The sequence below is a fragment of the Ostrinia nubilalis genome, chromosome 20 (genome assembly GCF_963855985.1).
Source record: "Ostrinia nubilalis chromosome 20, ilOstNubi1.1, whole genome shotgun sequence".
Lineage (NCBI taxonomy): Eukaryota > Metazoa > Arthropoda > Insecta > Lepidoptera > Crambidae > Ostrinia > Ostrinia nubilalis.
In genome coordinates this window covers 12,551,554-12,569,746 of record NC_087107.1, presented here as the reverse complement: position 1 = coordinate 12,569,746, position 18,193 = coordinate 12,551,554, and the positions used below count along the sequence as shown (strand labels likewise).

Here is an 18,193-nt window from a genome sequence, read left to right as displayed (position 1 = left end):
TGGAATAAAATAAAAAAGCCTCCCATTTCCATTTCCCAACGATACAGATCTAGATTTTAAATATGAAACACGGCAAGTTTTCCATTCCCGCCCGCCATGCCATGATTATAGGTTTAGCCCGCGCTACATTTTAAACGGGCAACATTTTCTGAATTTCCAGAGCTGGCTGCACAGGCAACCCTGGGCTAGACGCCGCCTAATGTCAAAAAGGCTTTATTTTTAGAATTTCGTACCTAAAAATCACATACCAAAGGGATCCTCGTGTGATTGAAATGGTTCACTAGGAGAGAATGCCCATTGGCATTAGGTCCGTCATTTGTAAAATAAAGTATTTAAAGTGTAAATAATATGCCTCCGCTGTCTGTCTGGATCTCGATCTCGAGAACTGTAAGTAGACAGTTGAAATTTTGACAGAATAAGTAGGAATTACTTGACACGCGCCTGATGAAAGAGCTTTTCGTCTTCCCTAACGACTTTTGAACTTTTCATCTTTGGATTAAGACTCAAAGTGTATTGATGAAAGGACAATGTTCGTTCTCCATACATTGTTCGCCTAAAAACCAACAATTTTGACATATTACTACCCGAAAGCGAAATAATACGATCCTGTGTGTAAGAACAATGATTCCTGATGGACACTTGCCATAAAATTAATGATTAAGAATATTAAATCACAGCGATTTTATAATATGTCGTTTATGACAACATGGCGTCTAATGTATTGTGTGAATGTATGAACACCGATTCGCGAAAAATGTTTTGTATTGTCGTCACGCCGAGTCGCAGCCAAATAGTATAAAATAATAGAACAAGTTTTAGAAATACAACTCGGCATTCCACTTTTATAATATGTCCACATATTGCACGTAAATAAACAACATGAATCGTAGGTTGTTTCTACCCTTGTCATCTGACACATGAAATAAACTCCTATTGTATTATAGATATCGAAGCCGAATCGTATATAATAATAGAATGGGTTTTGGAGATCACTCGGGGTTCCACTTTTATAAAATACCTACATATTGCATAAAAATAACACGAATCATGGGTTTCTTTTCACCATTTACATCTGACACGAGATAACAAACTCCTATCTCCATGACTACCGTCGTAGTCTATGCCAAAGACTACAATATTTTAAGCAAGAAGTTTCAAACCTTAGCGGCTACAGTAACCCCTGGGCCACATACATCGTGATAACATTCGGTCGACACCGGAACGAAGTTTTGCGATTATGCAAAAAAGCACCGTATTCTAGTGCGGCTATATCACGTTCAACCGGGGTTTTAATTCGACTAAAGTCCTGACTAAAGACTGGAAGAAAATACGCCGCATTGTATGAGCACTTCGTGTTCGTTAAAGCGGCTTCAGATCTAGAGCCTACATAGTTTTCTTGCCAATAATATCCGCAAGTATGCTTTACAACAAAAACAGCAATAGTTATTAAGGTGCCAACATTATATGATTACTTTGGCACGGTATTATACACGTTCGAAGATTTGTCATTTTCATTCATTTCATCATCATCATCATCATCATTTCAGCCACAGGACGTCCACTGCTGAACAAAGGCCTCCCCCAATGACTTCCACATCGCACGGTTGGTAGCGGCCTGCATCCAGCGCCTTCCTGCTACCTTTATAAGGTCGTCGGTCCACCTTGTGGGTGGACGTCCCACGCTGCGTTTCATTCATTTATTATTTTCTTAAAGTGCCGGAAAAAAAATAGTTTCTAGCTGTCCCAGCAACTTCGTCAATAAAAAGTTGTCTTGTCTTATCTTTAAAATCGTAATATTAATTTCTGAACGTATCCTGTTTGACACCTATAGATGACCCACGCTGAACTGTCCCACCAAACTCAATGACAGGGGGGCGCTACCATCGTTCAACTATATGGTTTCCAACATGGCAAAAATCTCAACCAGCGATCCAGTATTGACGGTGGCGCCCCACTGTCAATGTCATCGACAGGACAGTCCAGTATTTTGGAACTATAATAATATTATTTGACATAGCTGGCTCGGCGAATTTCGGCAAATTAATTTTGACATTGCAGAATATGACTTTTGATAGGTTTATCATAGAATTCGGCGGGGATATCCTCACGGAGGAAGTTCGAAAAATGGCGGAACAAGATCTTATAATAATGCAAGGCCGAAGCTGTAACGCGCGTGCTCCTACGTGTAATCCGGCGAGTATACAATAAATAGTAATGTCTGGTAAATAGTGGTAATACGTATCGTTCGTTCGTTCGTTTCAGCCGAAAAGACGTCCATTGCTGGACAAAGGTCTCCCGCAAGGATTTCCACGAAGACCGATCCTGCACCGCTCGCATACAGGCACCTCCCGCGACCTTCACCAGATCGTCGGTCCACCTAGTGGGAGGCCTGCCCACGCTACGTCTTTCGGCTCGTGGTCGCCACTCAAGAACTTTCCTGCCCCAGCGGCCATCAGCTCTACGAGCTATGTGCCCCGCCCCGTCTATGTCTATATGCGCTACGATTACAGGGTATCATTTTGCATAGTCGCAAGACTTCACTCCGCTGCTGTCAAATCAATGTCGCATAATGTTATCGCAATGTGTGTGGCCCTTGGCCAAATCACAGAAGCCTATGCGAAGAAAGAGCACTTGAATGACAATGAAAATCAGGGTTACCATTTTGTAAGATCTCCTCACTATTGAGGGTAACAAAGTAACATTAATAATCTAGCCATTAATTACATTTATTACCTATACGAGAAAGTAAAGCAACATGCGGTTTTATTTTAATTTGTAAAATATTTGTAACAGTTTGTTCTAAGTTTAGTTTTACAACAGTATTGCTGTTTCAGCTGTCACTGTGAAGCTTTGGGAAAATAAATAAATAGAAAAAATATTAACATAAATATTTATTTAAGTTTTTATGTTCATTATCATAATATTTTATGCCACTTTAAGTTACACTGTGTGACAGTCTTTGACACTAAACAAACTCTTCAGCTTAATAATACCTACCTACAGGGCGTTTTTATAGTTAATCTTGCTGATGAAACAAGAAGGGTTGATTCTACTACTGAAATACAACTACTTTTCTTACAGGACCAATATCAAATTCTCAAAAAAAATCACATCCTCGTGATGGTGATAATTTCTATGGAGAGGTTTTTTTTTTATATTCGGTCTCTTGGGATAAGTTATTCCAGTAGAATTAATCCTTTTTATTTGATCACATATAAAAATAACACAAGTTTTTAGGAAAACTTCTTCTTTGGTATGGTATCACCACGGAGTTATAATGGCGGCAACTCTGTATCACTGACTTGTAACTTTCAAACAGTATGAATAATAAGGGCACCACATTGGTTTTTTTTCTGAAAAAAGGCTTTCACTTTTAGTACTAACCCTTTAGCACTATTTCATTGAAATAAAAATACAATAAACGCACAGAAGACTGAAATTGAGTCAACTGACGTGACATTTATAATTTGTTGACATTATGACAGTTTGACAATACTAGGGATTGAAAAAGTTTTAATTGAAAAAGTAAAATGACAATTTATTAAAACGATTCACAAGGATATAATCGATTAAAAATATTTATAAAATGTTCTGATACTTGCCTGAAGCGATTATCCAATCCTGGTTTCTACTGAAAAACTACCTCGTGGCAAGATTTTAATAAAATAATAAAATCTTTATCTTCTCTTTTACAATCTATAAAAGTTCATTTGGTCTATTGTTATACATGTGCTATGAATGAGGGTTTTCGCGATTGAAAAATCCGCCAGATGGCAATACGTAGACGTGAGGTCCAAATGCTGCATGATTGGTGGATTTTGACCTATCTGTCAATGTCATGTCAAAAATAACCAATCATGCAGCATTTGGACCTCACGTCTACGTATTGCCATCTGGCGGATTTTTCAATCGCGAAAACCCTCATTGGCATAGATTATGAGAGACTGGCAACTATACTAAGTTGATATATGTTTCTCTCACTTCAACTGGCATTGGATTCAACATCGGATTCTGACACTTTTACAGTTATGATACCATGAATATTAGTTTATGGTCCTAATTATTTTTATTATATGTATTTACGACCTTCGACCAGTTGGACACTTTAAATAGCTTCTTGTAATAGTGTCAATATCTTTTTAGCTTTTAACGCAAATCTAGTCTTCAAAGCAGTTTAATCGATTTATTTTATTTTCAAAATCGATATTTTATTGTCTATGATGGCCGCAGGAACATCACTATACATGGACTCCCAGCAATAAAGTACGGTAATGCCTCGTACAGATTTTATCGGCAAAAATTATGGAACTTGATAGGTTTTAGACCATGCCACGCACCAAAACGTCCGGAAGTTGTAATAGTATTATAGAATAAACGTTAAAAGACTTATTTATTTCATTTTTCAATGCTTAAGTGTCCATTAGAATGAAAGGGTGCTTAATGTATTAAAAAAAATAGAAAATAATTATGATGGGTTAATGTTTTTGGGCGGTTTTTTAGGCGATTTCTGACAATGTCCTTTAGTAGGTTGATGACGTTATTATTGTGAGATGTTATGAGGTTATTATTCGATCAATGATGGTAGAAAACAGCAGAGTCTATGCGCCAAGCAGTCTCGCTGCGACTCCATTTGGCGCGAATCGCCAATTCCACTTTAAATTCATCTGGCGAGTTACATGAATGTTATTTTTCGTATAATTCCGTTCACGTGGCCTAATTGCTTTTCGTAGATGACTTGTCTACGAGACGTGGCGTGAAATTTTAACGAAAAACGCTACCAAAATGTTTAGATGCGGATTGCGATTCGTTTTATTTTTATTTTTAGCAATCTATATTTTAATGAGTATAATTTCATGGAAAAGCTAAAATAACAGACTATGAAATGTAAGTTTGACGAGTAATCAAAAATACCAATGAACTGAAATTGTAACTCTAAAAACCTAACCACAATATCTGCAAAATATTTTCTCCCTTTAGTCCACGTTCGTAACTGTAACCAGCTACGAACATGGATTTTTTTTCTTGCTCGATAACCAGTTATGAAAATGGAATTCTCTCGTACACAACCTCTAGCTATCTTATTTATAGAACCGTAGCTAATATAATAGGCATCCAATTTCCAATATCCTCCTACAAAGGATGCATTGTTGTAGCGAGGCGCCTGCAGTGATGCGAAGGCAAAGTCGCGCGCGAGCGAATCAAAGGTCAGGGGTCCTGTAGGTGCTGTAAAATTGATAAGGAGTATGCACATTGGGCCGTTTACTTGAGAGTTCAGAAGGATTAATTAAAATGCCCATAAAAGTAAAAAAATAAGGGAAATACCTACAGTAAGTCGTGGGTGATACTGGGTCACAACCATAGATCATTTTACGAGTATATTTTGTCCTCCGATCCGACTCCAATACCAAAAGGAAGCAAAAGATATTAGTTATTGACCACACAACAAAAATAAGCTTGTATCTACCTCTGCATATTTAACTATGAGATAGGACTATTACTGAACTACTCCAAAGCTTCACATAATCGTTTATCTCTTGTGGCATTAGAAACTTATTACAGTCGTCAAAAATAAACGAAAGATCGCGTGCAGTGTAAACGAGACAATAATGAGTAGGATCTCTAACGCATCCTCGTGTTAACAAACTTGCTTTACAATATAATTGCCGTTCCCCGAGCTAATGTCAAAGGCAATACCTTATTGTGGAATCACTAACAATTCCTGGAATACAAGTAGAGCTATGGAGCAGTCTGGAAGCTTTGAGACAATGTTTTAAATGTCAGGTGGGGAGGGCCCAGGCCCTTATTGTGGATTGGGGGGGTAAGTGCCAATTATGCCACTGCAGTCTTTTGTGCTAAATGTTAACTAGCTTATACTAACCATTGTGGGCTGCGCGACGCGCGTTATGAGGGCTTATTACATCGTGACAGTAAAAAAATATTTGTGCCATTTGACAAAGGCTGAGTTGCACCACCTAACTTTGACCGTAACTATAACGATAACCGGTGCTTTTTTTATGGTTTGATAGATTTTTTACGTTTGTCAAAGTTAAAGTAAGATGGTGCAACCCAGCCTTAATTGTTGCCTTTGTTTTACGATTAAAAGAAAACGCGAACTCTTTTAATGAGACATTGTATTGGATAGATAAAGAACATCCACGAAAAACACCTTCTATTCTTATACGAAAACAATTGCGGCGCCTGCATAAAAAATAGAGCAAGTATTCACACCGGCACAAAATTAGAACGCTTAGGAATTGCTCATATAAAATGAGCAGGAGTTTCATTGGGAAGGCTCGATCAGCACGTGAGTAAATTTTCAAACATTGAATGGCGGTTATTGGAGGTCTATACACCTAGGCCACAATGGCTCTCGGCGAGCTGAATGTAGATCACTGGGCACAATAGACAGGATGAGGCTCGTCGAGCCTCCGGGATATTCCTTTGTTATTTTATGACGGTATGAAAAGATCAACCTTGATGCATAAAACGAAAGTACGGGAAATGTTGATTAGCTCTCAAGTGTTTTGGCAGCTTTTGTACCGAGTCTTTAAAATTTTGTGTTGTTCACTTTATTTTCATGACTTGGAAGCGTTAGGGTTCATAAAATTTCAAAACTTTGTAACTTTGATGGTTTATAAATCAAAGCTTTTTAGCTAATGTGGGTTGGTAACCTTTTAGCTAATTCCGTTATGACTTTTCTTGTTATCTGGCGGATATTTTAGACTGTCTGTTTAAAGATAGCAACTTTATCTAATTTTACGGTTGATTTATGTTTTCAGGACTAAAATAGGTCAGCATGTTTATTTTGAGAAAATCTTTGGAAATAGAATTATTGGTTAACGTAGTCACCATAATTGTAAACGTGTCAACTACTCAGTTCCTTCTACTGAGGTCTCTGGCTCGTACGCTAAAGGAAAATTATCACAAAATATGAAGTTATGACTAAGTATATGTAAAAACCAAACATTGGCCAACATGTAGCGTTGGGTAACCGTCGCAATGGCCGATTCTCGAAAACATTTCAAAACCTAAGGTCCGGGATTCATAACAATGTTACGAAGAAACTTTTAAGGCTTTTATGGACACTGAAGATACTTTTGGATGGTTGGGATTTACGGTCTTGCTAAATTATTCCACATTCTTTGTGTACCCTGTAATCATTGCAGTGTTAGTAAAAAACGGACAAGTGCGAGTCGGGTTTTTTAAGAAGTGTTCCGTTCCAACGTTAGGGACTATTTTTATCTTCAATTTTTGATTGGTAGAGCAAACAATATTTGGGACGTGTTTAAGCGCCCTGAAAAGGGCCTAATTACTAAATAAACAGTTTGATTTGATTTGATCCTTGTGCTCAGCGCTAGCTAGCTCAACTAGCCTTTCCTACCACCGGGAATCAAACCCGCAACCACGAATCTAGTTGAAGTCGAGCACTTACCAACAGGTCAGGTGGCCGGGTAAACAAATAATAATACTTGTAACTTATTGACTTAAATAGTTACTGAGATTTGATTAGCAATTGAACGGTCCTATTCGAAATAGATTTACCTTCATGAACAAACCTGTATTACGAAGCTTTGCTCAAGACTCGATTCATACTTAAGCAAAGAGTCAAGGCTGTTGTGGTTGGTCTCTCAAGCTCTGTGAGCTCTCATAGCTTGTATTACAGACCCTTCTAAGGAGCTTTTACATGATCCAAATGTAACTTGTCCTACTACCATTTGGAAAGCCTTTGTCCAACAGTGGATGTCATTTAGCTGAAACGAACGAAATACCTACCACTTCGGAACTACATGACACCAGCTGAGAAGAAGTGGCAGCAGAAACCTACTCAATGATTAGAACAATCACAGACTTAAATCTATTCTTGAGTATTCATACTTGAGTTTCGTTTTAGAATACGGACGTTATTACCAGGTAGTGCGTAGCGAAGGAGCTTATGGTTTACTACTGTTTTACTATTGGACATTAAAATACCAAGAACTAACAGAACTATGATCGTGGACGTTTTCTCTAGCGTGCGATACTTATGAATGGGAACTGTAGTACCTAAGCATAATTCTTATACTCTGGGAAATCTTATAATCTTATACTAATGTATACATGAGAAAAAGTTACAAAAAATTTGAGGGTCTGTCTTTGTGTGGGAACTAGAAGCGTTCCTTTCTTCGCTCGGCTGTGCTCGTGACTCCAGCCCCAAATCATGGGACGGTGATCAAGATCGTGACAGATCCACTGTCATCGCGATCACTTGATCCCCACTGGGCGGCCACGAAAGTAAAAGCACACCGCCGCGCGCGCTGCGGCTCACTGGCCGCTATGAAAGTGAGCGTGCGCGACGCGTTCTTTTTTCCAAATCTCCCACCAAAAACGCGTTCGGGAGCCCTTCGCGCCTTTTTTTGACACTTTACTTTTTTTTGGAACTTTTTTTTTCGGTGCATTGAACTGGCATGAGAGTGCAGCGTCCTCGGCCGCGGTTTCATAAGTGATTATCGCATGATATTATAGTGCGCGCAGTGAAAGTGAAGTGACGTAAGAGTTACATTAGACGAGAGTTATGGCGGATATTGGCCGTTTCGGGAAGCGGTGTCTTACTGTTCTCTGTGAGTCTTTATTCTTTTTTTTTACAATTTATTAATATTATGTAACAGCACTCAAATTGTATTGTCTTGTCTTAAATTCCTTATGAAACTGACAATAAGTAACAATCTATATTAAAACACGCAGTGCGCATTCAATAAAACATATTCATAAATTCTTTAAAGCTAAAATTTAATTAAATATTTGTATAACTTTGTTACACATTAAGGAAGAGCTAATATTTGCGAAGCATAAAATCACTGAAGTTGAAAATACGACGCTTCTAACACCTACGACTTCCGCAAAACATGCATAATATTTAAAAGGCATAATTATCTTGCTTCAACAGCTCGTTACTAAAATAATTGCCAACAAAGTTCCTGTATATGTTTTGTCGATAACAATAAAAAATACACTTAATTATTTTGTTTTAGAATATGTAAGTAAATAGGTGTTAATTATGTATCGATAGAATTAATAAACGTTTAACGTTTATATTAATTATAAATTTATATAAACTTAAGACTGGCTATTTACCATCAGCTGTTTCATTCAATATCAGTATCTCTATCTACCCTCATTTTGCTATACAACACAATCTTATATTTCACTTGAAAGTATGATAAAATAATTTAGAGATCAGTATGGCATGCAAAATATATAATATTAATTGATGAATAAAATTTAAATTTATTGCAGAAAAACAATAATGTTGGTGCAATAAGATTCCGCTGTAGAGTTTAAGTAATAGAAACGTTTACTTTGCACTTTGGGTCCTATAGACTAGCTAACACCATCTTACTTTAACTTTGACAAACGTCAAAAATCTGTCAAACTCCATACAAAAAACGCCGTTTATCGTAATAAAGTTACGGTCAAAGTTAGGTGGTGCAACTCAACCTTATGCCCGTTTTCACCATCAATCCCTAATCTTTAAGTGACGCCTATGGTACCTAACACATAATAATGAATTTTGTTTTCATAGGGATCACAAAATGAAATGGGCTTTATTAGTCTACTAGCTATGGCTAAAGGTTTCAAATATTAGTATGCGATTAAAGACTATGTAAAGCATGTATTAAATGAGAGTAAAATAATATATTAATGTCGTTTAAACTTTCGGGAACTCGGGAAACGTCTAAAGTTTATTATAGTAACATTTTAGTTTTTGAGTTTCCGCTGAAAAATATGAAGGTATATATTATGTATTGACACACAAATAATTCAAATTGTTCGTACCTTCTATTCATACATAATTTATTTTTAAGTGCACGCGCGAAAATTTTTAATAAAAATTAAGTTACGCGGAAATGAATCCATTTATGAATATGAATAAGTGCATGAACGTTTTAAATAAATAAAATTTAAGAAACATATTTCTTTTTTAGAATTACTTACTTAACTGTAGGTAAATATTTTTTTTGCGGGATGTTCAGCAGTGGACTCCCTGAAATGAAGATGAAGCCGATTTTTAACTTGGTGAGATTGTATAAGTAAGCTTGACAAATTAATCAACCTCTGAGAAAACCTGTTTAATACATATTTTATTTACCCGTTCGTAATAATTATGGTGTTTATGTCATCAAATACAAAATAATCAAGAGAAATAAACAAACTTTTACTGCGTTTTTATAGCTAGAATCAGGTGTACTTAAACGATAACTCACATTTTGAACTAAATTCAAAGAAAGCTGTTTTCGCTGTATCATAATCATCATCCATGTTTTAATTAGTTAATTAACCTCCTTTTGTTTGTTTATTCCACGATATGTTGACAATTAGAGATTTCCCTATTAACCATCGAGAGCCTGTAAGGTAATCGTAAAATTATACATTTTAATAAGAATGTTGTGGGTGGGTGGGGATATGCTCTGGTATAGTTTTGAACATTCCAGCAAGGAATAATATTAAAAAATAAAAATAGTTTTATTAGTTTCTAACTTAATTATTACCTTATAAATTGGTTGAATTAAAAAATTAAGAGAGTACGAATGAAAGATAAGATTTTATAGCTTAAAACTTCAGTTACTTTTCCAAAATAAGCAAATTGTTTAAATACTCATAAACTCATTTTATCTTTGCAAGTAGGCTTTTAAAAAGCACTTTTACCTACACGTCCCAGTACCCACCCTACCACTGCTTCGGGACAATAAATGGGCCAGTGCTGAGAAGAAGCAGCGTGAAACTCAGTCACTATTGTCCGCCTCTTTTCCAAGGGTTTGTCTTTAAAATACATAGTTATAAATATTGATGCGAGCTATGTAGGCAGTTAAACATCCCAAACGTTTGCCTGTCGTGTCTTTAGTGTAATATTCTGAAAAGTAGGTTAGTGCTATTCATAATTTGCACTAATTGTAAGCCACACAGCTTAGCTAACATAGCTCCAAGTATCGAAGTGTTCTCGAACAAGAGTTAACAAGTTCGAGCTTTACGCAAGCTAGCGAGCATAAGCGGATAAAGACCAGTAAATTACGATTAATTTACATGCAGTGCGATACGAAAATTATAATCTAGTTTACGCTCAATAATAATGTTATAAATTATGATTACAATGACTGGTAATGTTGTTAGATCCTTTATTGTGTTAGGTTTCATTAAAATTATCTATTTCCGAACGAATATTTTTATTTTTATTACTGGCAACACCGTGCTAAATTTTAAAAACTACGGTCGATGGAATAAAGCCTTGTTTTCACGAGTGCGCACAAAGTGCCCCCTAGTGGAAACAAGGCTAAAACTTAAATATTTTTATTGGCAACACCGGCTGCTAAATTGAGGAGGGATAAAAACATGGCGAATCGAATCACTTTTGCTGGAGCCGTTGTCGTGGACAGACGTGCCTGGAACCTGTAACGAGTATCTGAAGAAAATAGAAGTCTACTTGGAAAATAATGTGAGTTTTATTACATTTCAGAAGTGGCATGTACCCACTTACAGTATTTTTTATTTATTTCTTATTTTTGCACTTTAATTACTTACGTAGGTAGCTGAAAACATTTCTTTTTGCATTTTATAACACTTTAAAACCAAATATAGGTATTTATTACAGTTTTAATTTTTAGAAAACTTGAAAGGTCATTCGAAGGTCATTTTTGTTAACTTGTATAATGAGACCTGTGCTCAGTATGGGGTCTACGGGGGCCAAAATTTTGTTATTTTTGCGCTAGGACGCACCGTTTTCGAGATAACAGGATATCAAGTATTTAATAAAGGACGAATACATAGCTTACGTTTTCGAGTTTCAGAATAATGCCGCACGATGATGAATTACCACCGCTGCGCCGTTTGAAGACGCCTGAAAAACAAACAGCTGGTGGTAGCCGAGAATCGATGCGACGCAGTCGCAGCCGTACTCGCCGAGGAAGCCGGGGCTACCGTAGCCGAAGCCACCGCAGCCGAAGCCGACTGAGAAGTACGGAACGTGACAGAAGTTTACTTAAGAAGGATGTAGACCTAGAACGTGAACGTCAACGCATACGGGACCTGGAGGACCAATTACGGAGAGAACGGAGCCAGCTGCACCGGATGGCATCGGAAAGGGAGAGCCGCGGCCGCAACTATCATCGTGAGCAGCAACGTCGGGGAGAACGAGAAAGTGAGGAGCGACGCGCACGCAGGGGTACCCGCCGGTCGCGCAGCTCGGAGTTTCGCCGGGCACGCATCGGAGAATTCATCGAGGATGGCGCCCCAGCTCAGAAGTCTAAAAGGTCAGAAAGCCCAACTTTTTCTGCTAGGGACGTGATTAATATGATAAATTCACTTAGTAACGTTAAGAATCAGTCTCAGCCGTCCACCCTACCCACTCAGATGCATAGTAACAATATACACTCTAAAAATATTCTGCCAGACTTTGACCCTTCTTCAAAGAGTCAACGCATAGATATTTGGCTTAAGAAGGTGAATGAGTGTGCTACGGTGTACGGCTGGGATGAAAAAACAGTAATTCATTTCGCGATGCAAAAACTCCAAGGATTGGCTAAAACGTGGTACGAAAGTTTAAATTCCATATTATTTAGTTGGACTGAGTGGCAACAAAAACTTTTGAATGCTTTTCCTTTCGAACAGAATTATGGCCAATCCTTGGAGGATATGCTGAAAAGAAAGAGTAGGTACAATGAACCCCTAGAAGTATATTTTTATGAAAAGTTGGCCCTGTTAAACCAGTGTGACATTGAAGGCAAGCGAGCGGTAGACTGTATTATACATGGGTTAACCGATAAAACTATGCGATCTAGTGCTAATGCATTACGTTGTACGCAACCCGAACAGTTACTTCAATTCTTAATGAGTAATAAAGAAAGCCAGCAACCGTTTGACCGCAATAACTTTAAAACTAGATCTAACGATTCGAGGAATAGCTCCCTTCTCCGCCCAATCAAGCCTAGTGGCAATAATACACAGTTATACTGCTTTAACTGCAAGGAAAATGGACACCCATACTTAAAATGTCCAAAACCACTAATTCAATGTACGAAGTGTCGTAGAATAGGTCACAAGTCAGATAATTGTACAATTAGATCTGAACACGTTGGTACTAATGATAGTGTAGTTCCCGCACGCAAGACAATGAGCATTTCAATGTCAGGGACCAACTCAAAATTTATTAAGGAATGTAGGGTAAATGACATCCCATTTAAATCTTTTATTGACTTCGGCAGTGAAGTTACGTTACTTTCACAATCTATTGCAACAACTTTAGGGTTGTCGTGTGACAATACTTGTTCTACCCCGCTTAAGGGTTTTGGCAATAACATAATTCAGTCGTTAGGTAGTGTTGAAGTGAATGTCAACATTGATGGTGTGGATGCGCGTGTGAAATGTCACCTAGTTGATGATAAATTACTTGATTATCCGTTGCTGGTGGGACAATCTTATACTGAACAGCCGCATATTGTTGTATATAAGGACGCACAACAATTAAAGTTCACAAACGTAGCCACCGAGCTTCCATTCTCAAATACCGATATCATGGAAAATACCTCTATTACAGTTTACAGCATGACTAGTAGCAATATTTATGGTCCAGCTGCCGTTAGGGCATGTACAAACTCAATCACAAATGGAACCATCTTGCTAAATACTAGGATAGTGGGGAAACCCACCCAACAATTTAAGATCAATGGGGGTGTGTACGAAGTAAGAGGAGGAAAGCTCTATGTGTACATAACTCCTGTATCAAAGAGTTGTCAGTTTCGCGAAGGGGTTATATTCGGGAGGGGTATTAAAGTCAATGTGGTAAAACGCCTTACGCGTGTGACTAATGATGTCGCTCAAACACAAAACAATGTCATAGACATCGAGCAGGTTCATATAGGCAGTACAATTAGCGACGAACACAAACAAAAATTACTACAACTATTGAGGGAATATGAACATTGTTTTGCGTCATCTTTGAAAGAATTAGGGTGCACTAATATCACCGAAATGCACATAGAATTGAATAGTAAGCGGCCCGTAGTATATCGACCGTATAGATTGTCTCACAAGGAACGTGAACAGGTTAGGGAAATGATTGGAGAAATGTTAGAGGCAGGGATTGTACGAGAGTCAGTTTCGGAATATGCCAGTCCTATTATTCTGGTGCGAAAGAAAGATGGACGACAAAGGTTGTGTGTTGACTATAGGCAGCTAAACTCTATAACTGTGAAAGAACGGTACCCAATGCCAGTGATAGAAGACGAGATTGCGAGGCTGTCAGGACAGGCATATTTCGTATCTTTAGACATGTCTTCTGGCTATTATCAGGTGCCTTTATCAGATGACTCTAAACAGCTGACGTCGTTTGTCACCCCGGATGGGCAATACGAATTTAACCGTATGCCCTTCGGGCTGGCAAACGCGCCGGCGGTTTTTCAACGAATGATGAATAAAGTTTTAGGGTCAGCTAGATTTTCTGAAGCAACTGCTTATATTGACGACATTTTAATATACGGAAAAAGTGTGGATGAATGCTTGGAAAGACTGGAGAGAGTCCTACGATTAATAGAGGAAGCAGATCTGAAATTAAATTTGTCGAAGTGCGATTTCCTTAAAACCAAAATCAATTATTTAGGATATGAGATCAGTTCAGAGGGTATACGACCTGGTGATAAGAAAATTCAATCCGTAGTCGATTTTCCATGTCCCACTAACGTGCACGCGGTCCGCCAATTTTTAGGGCTAGTAAGCTACTTTAGGAAGTTTATTCGCAATTTTGCCGCACTAGCGCATCCCCTAAACAAATTGCTTAAAAAGGACGCAGAATGGGTATGGACTGAGGACCAACAGGCAGCGTTTCAGACTCTCAAGGATAGGTTAGTCCATAGGCCCATACTAGCTATCTTTGATCCAACTGCTGTGACAGAATTACACACTGACGCCAGCAGGGTTGGTATAGGTGGAATTCTGTTACAGAAGTCTAGTGATGGTGACAGTTTTCAGCCCGTGGCGTATTACAGCCGCCAAACGTCACCAGAGGAAAAGAACTTCCATGCTTTTGAGTTGGAAACGCTGGCTGTGGTGTGCTCCCTAAAGAAATTCAGAGTGTATCTGTTAGGGCAAAACTTCAAAATAGTTACGGACTGTAGCGCTTTGCGCTCAACATTTTCCAAGCGTGATCTGATTCCACGCATAGCCCGTTGGTGGCTCTTATTACAAGAATTTCAATGTAACATTGAATATAGGGCAGGCACCAAAATGGCTCATGTGGACGCGTTGTCTCGTAACCCCACTGAACACTCTTATGTGACAACAGAAACAGATCCATATCCAAGCGTCATGCAAATCACGGGTCAGGACTGGCTTCAAACTTTGCAACTAGGAGACTCTGAACTTAATCGAATTCGTAATATCATCGATTCTAACATGGATATAGATGGTCTAAAATATATAAAAGACAACTATCTGATTAGGGACAATAAACTATATAAGTGTGTAAATGGGGACAAAACAGATTTGCGCTGGGTGGTGCCCAAAGGGGCAAGGTGGCAAGTTTGTCGTATGAATCACGACGAAATTGGACATTTTGGTATCGAGAAGACTCTAGAACGAATTAAGAAAACATACTGGTTTCCCAAAATGTCCAAATTCGTCAAAAAGTACGTTCAGGCTTGTATAGAATGTGCGTATTCTAAAAAGGTTAGTACGAATGAGGGACAGTTGCATACTATACCTAAAGTAGAAGTTCCTTTCCATACTGTACATATAGACCACCTTGGGCCCTTTGTGCGATCCAATAGAGGGAATTCATATCTCCTTGTTGTGGTCGACTCTTTTACAAAATTCATATTTATCAGGCCTGTCCGTAATACTAAGACTCAAACCGCAATCAGAGTACTCGAAGATATATTCTATACGTTTCGTAATCCAGACAGAATAATAAGTGATCGTGGAACGTGTTTTACTTCGCACGCCTTTAAGAAATTTTGTCTGGATAAGGGGATTCGACATGTTCTGAATGCGGTTGCGAGTCCGAGGTCTAACGGGCAAGTGGAACGGTGCAATCGCACCATTATTAGCTCTTTGACTGCCCAGAATCTTAACTTTGATGAGAAAGTCTGGGATGACAAAATAGGTAGAGTGCAATGGGGAATGAATAACACTCGTCAGGAAACTACAGGTAGGACGCCGGCAGAGATTATGTTTGGGCCAAGTATGAACTCTGAATTAGATCCTAGAATGAATGAGATTGTGCATGAGACTCGTGAAAATACGGATTTGACAACTATACGGGAATCGGTTAAAGATAGGATTGATGAGGAACAGGAAAAACAAAAAAAAGCTTATGATAAAAATCGACGTCCAGCTAGGATATATAAGGAGGGAGAACTTGTTAAAATTACTCGAACATGCTTCTCGAATGACGGAAAGAGCAAAAAACTGATGTCTCCTTATATTGGACCTTACCGAGTAGTAACTGTGTTAGGCAACGATCGATATCGGTTAGCTTCTATACCTGGTCTAAGCAGTACTAGGAACAAACGCCAGACTACCGTCGCTGCTGATAGAATGTTACCCTGGGTTCACGTAGCCGCTTTAGATGTAAATGAGGGCAATGAGGATAAGGATGCTGAAGATAATAGTTCTATTGCGAGTGACACTGAAAGTAATCATTAGTTTGTTTATTAATATATTGTATACTTATAGTACTTAATGTAAGTAATTGTTTTTATTGTACATGTAAATAATTATAAAAAGAAAGGGGAGATTTGAAATGAAATGAATGAAATGAATCATTTATTTACTTTTGATGAACTTAAATTTTAATTATTTTATTATAAACAAGAATATTCAATTATTCATACTAATAATTTCCATCTCACCGGTGATTTTACTTTATTTTCTAATTCTGTACGTTTATGCAGATAATTATGTGCTAGGTAACAATTATTGTTTGTAGCGCTCTTGCTCTTAGTCATTTACCTTGTTAGAAGTTCTAAATAAAAAGGGGTTGTTTTAATTACGTTTAATAAGTTTGGAGAACACATTTAGTTACGCATGAAAGATGATTTGTTTTGTTAGTGGAATTAATAAGTTATACATATAATATCTACTACATTACATATAAGGTAAATATGATTGGATAATAAATAATGAATAAATAAATAATATATAGGTCGCTACTTGAGTTAATGAATAAACTATAATAAATAAAAACAAGTAATGGATAGTTTGATTTTAAGTAAAGATGAAATAGTCATGAGAAAGAGGATTCAGCTTTAAATAACTTGGTTTTAAATGACATTAGTTACAATGAAACTTGCAAGAAGGATGGTTTGCAAGATGTTCATTTGTTAATGATTTATTGTAACTTGCAAGAAGGAGGGTTTGCAAGATGTTCATTTGATATTATTTATTGTAACTTGCAAGAAGGAGGGTTTGCAAGATATTCAGTTTTAATTATTATTGTTTTGAATGACATTGGTTACAATGAATCTTGCAAGAAGGAGGGTTTGCAAGCTATTCATTTGTAAATTATTTATTGTAACTTGCAAGAAGGAGGGTTTGCAAGATAATAAGACTTATGATGTTGTAACTTGCAAGGAGGATTTGCAAGATAATAAGACTTATGATGTTGTAACTTGCAAGAAGGAGGGTTTGCAAGGTTCTATTATGATTTGATAACTAGTACATTTTGAAATAATAAATATAATTCATAACATTGTTAGGTGATTCGATTGGCCATGTGTTAGGTTTGCCAGTGCATGAGGACATGCACTGCGTCAGGATGGACGAGTGTTAGGTTTCATTAAAATTATCTATTTCCGAACGAATATTTTTATTTTTATTACTGGCAACACCGTGCTAAATTTTAAAAACTACGGTCGATGGAATAAAGCCTTGTTTTCACGAGTGCGCACAAAGTGCCCCCTAGTGGAAACAAGGCTAAAACTTAAATATTTTTATTGGCAACACCGGCTGCTAAATTGAGGAGGGATAAAAACATGGCGAATCGAATCACTTTTGCTGGAGCCGTTGTCGTGGACAGACGTGCCTGGAACCTGTAACGAGTATCTGAAGAAAATAGAAGTCTACTTGGAAAATAATGTGAGTTTTATTACAATTGTATAGTGAACAGCTAATTACTTTGTCTAATCTATACTAATATTATAAAGCTGAAGAGTTTGTTTGTTTGTTTACT

General features: G+C 37.6%; 1 protein-coding gene across 1 annotated transcript in view; it reads left to right on the top strand.

The window, feature by feature from the left end:
* Positions 1–8,304: 8,304 nt before the first annotated feature.
* LOC135081798 (transmembrane protease serine 9-like) overlaps positions 8,305–18,193 on the top strand; it is a 49,746-nt gene continuing 39,857 nt past the window's right edge. The window contains exon 1 of the mRNA XM_063976585.1: positions 8,305–8,597. Within this exon, the coding sequence (XP_063832655.1) occupies positions 8,552–8,597 (46 nt within the window). The 5' untranslated portion in view covers positions 8,305–8,551. The remainder of the gene's footprint in view (positions 8,598–18,193) is intronic.